This window comes from Tupaia chinensis, unplaced genomic scaffold, assembly GCF_000334495.1.
Source record: "Tupaia chinensis unplaced genomic scaffold, TupChi_1.0 Scaffold143725_1, whole genome shotgun sequence".
Classification (NCBI taxonomy): Eukaryota; Metazoa; Chordata; class Mammalia; order Scandentia; family Tupaiidae; genus Tupaia; species Tupaia belangeri.
The window spans coordinates 1-1,781 of record NW_006203574.1 but is presented as its reverse complement, the minus strand read 5'-3'; the positions used below and the strand labels follow the sequence as shown (position 1 = coordinate 1,781).

At 52.8% G+C, this 1,781-nt stretch overlaps 1 gene segment (V, D, J or C); it reads left to right on the top strand.

The window, feature by feature from the left end:
• LOC102475896 (immunoglobulin lambda variable 3-19-like) overlaps nt 1-362 on the top strand; it is a gene marked incomplete at its 3' end in the record, with an annotated part of 14,366 nt that extends 14,004 nt beyond the window's left edge. The window contains 1 exon segment of the V gene segment in view: nt 49-362. Coding sequence covers nt 49-362 — 314 coding nt within the window.
• Nucleotides 363-1,781: the final 1,419 nt, after the last annotated feature.

Below are 1,781 nucleotides of genomic sequence, written 5' to 3'. Positions count from 1 at the left end.
AAAGGAGCCCCTCAGCCTCAGGCTCACCTCTCCTGTCCTCTCTTGCAGGCTCTGTGGCCTCCTCTGCGCTGACTCAGCCCCCTGCCCTGTCTGTGGCCCTGGGAGAGACAGTCAGCATCACCTGCCAGGGAGGAGACTTAGAAAGCAATTATGCTAACTGGTACCAGCAGAAGCCAAACCAGCGCCCTGCACTGTTCATCTATTATGATGATGAACAGGCCTCAGGGGTCCCTGATCGATTCTCCGGCTCCAGCTCAGGTGGGACGGCCACCCTGACCATCACTGGGGCCCAGGCTGAGGACGAGGCTGACTATTTCTGTCAGTCAGCATACAGTGGCACAGTGACACAGGCAGATGGGGAAGTGAGACACAAACTCCTTCCTAGTCTGGGTCTCACTCTCCCTGCAGACCCAGGAGGACCGGGGACATAGCAGGGTGGTCCCATGTCACCTGGAGCTGAGCCCCCCTATGTTGTCCTTTCCCCTCAGCCCTCCAGGTGGAATCTGCAGAGGGTGCGTGGGAAGTGCACTCAGGGCTGCAGGACCAGACTGCCCTGGAAATTAGGGTCTGTTGTTTGAGATGCAGAGAAATAACTTGAGTGCAAGGACAGACACGAGGACACATCTGTCCTTATTGATCTGGGATTTCTGTTATGGTCACTGGGCCTTTCTTTGGTCCAAATATCCAGGACTAATACCTAGCTCTGTCCAGCTGGCTGAAGTCCTGATAGAGCAGCACCTTGGCATGATGGGTTTCTCATTGAGCAAACCTGTGCTGTGGGCCCTATGGGATTTGCCTGGCCCCACTACAGGGCTGACCCACCCACCTCTGCTGGGAGCTGTCTGCATCCCAGAGCTGGACCCCTTCCTTGTGTTTGAGCCTCTACCCACAGAGGTCTGGTTTGATGACAGCCTTAGGTCAATATCCCAGGCCCTGCCTCTACTTAGGGCTACCTGGGAGACCCTCAGCTTCAGGCCTTGGGGACAGGTCCATGGGACACCCTCCTGGAAGCCCAGTCCTTCTCTGTCCAGCAGGGAGTCACCCACAGACATAGAAGGAAGAAGACATTTGCATGAGCAGCCCCTCCCTCCCTCAAGATAAGAGAGGCTTCCATCCCTTTCTGCAGGGAAGGCTGGGGGAGACCTGCCTCTCATGTCTAAGCAAGGCTTGGCTGAGAAGAGCTGCAGGCAAGGCCACAGCTGTGAGCTCAAGGTTTCAACTGTGTTTGTTGTACTGGTTTGTGCTTTCAATCTCTCTGCCATGGGCTTTACTGTCGTTACAGTACCCCGGTACCCCGTAAGGGTAAAATAACACCCTCAGCCTTACTGTAACTTTTACGATAAAACCAACTAATAATCCTGAAAGAATGCGGACCCCTAAGGCAGTGGCGAACAGGAATTATTTCCGTGAGACTCACCCCACCTACCTGCAAACTATCAATAAAGAATGCTGCATTCACTTCTCCTACTGGGGATTACATAGATAGCATTAGAAAGGTTTGGGTTAATAGAAAGCTACTAAATTGGTGAAACGACCTCAGTAGCTGGGAGAGGCTCAGGGGCTCACCCGCAAGGTACTGATACCCCAAACAAAGACCATGAGTCACCTTTGATCTCAGGACAAGGAAAAATTGCCGCTCCCCTGAGCCACAGCCATTGTATAGAACAGCACGTAGAGGGTCCCAGGTACACAATAACCTTTAGGTCAGTCATTAAGTTGCTTACAAGACCACATTCCTTTCCCACATGGGCAATAGACTCATCCCCTTAGTTGTAATATAG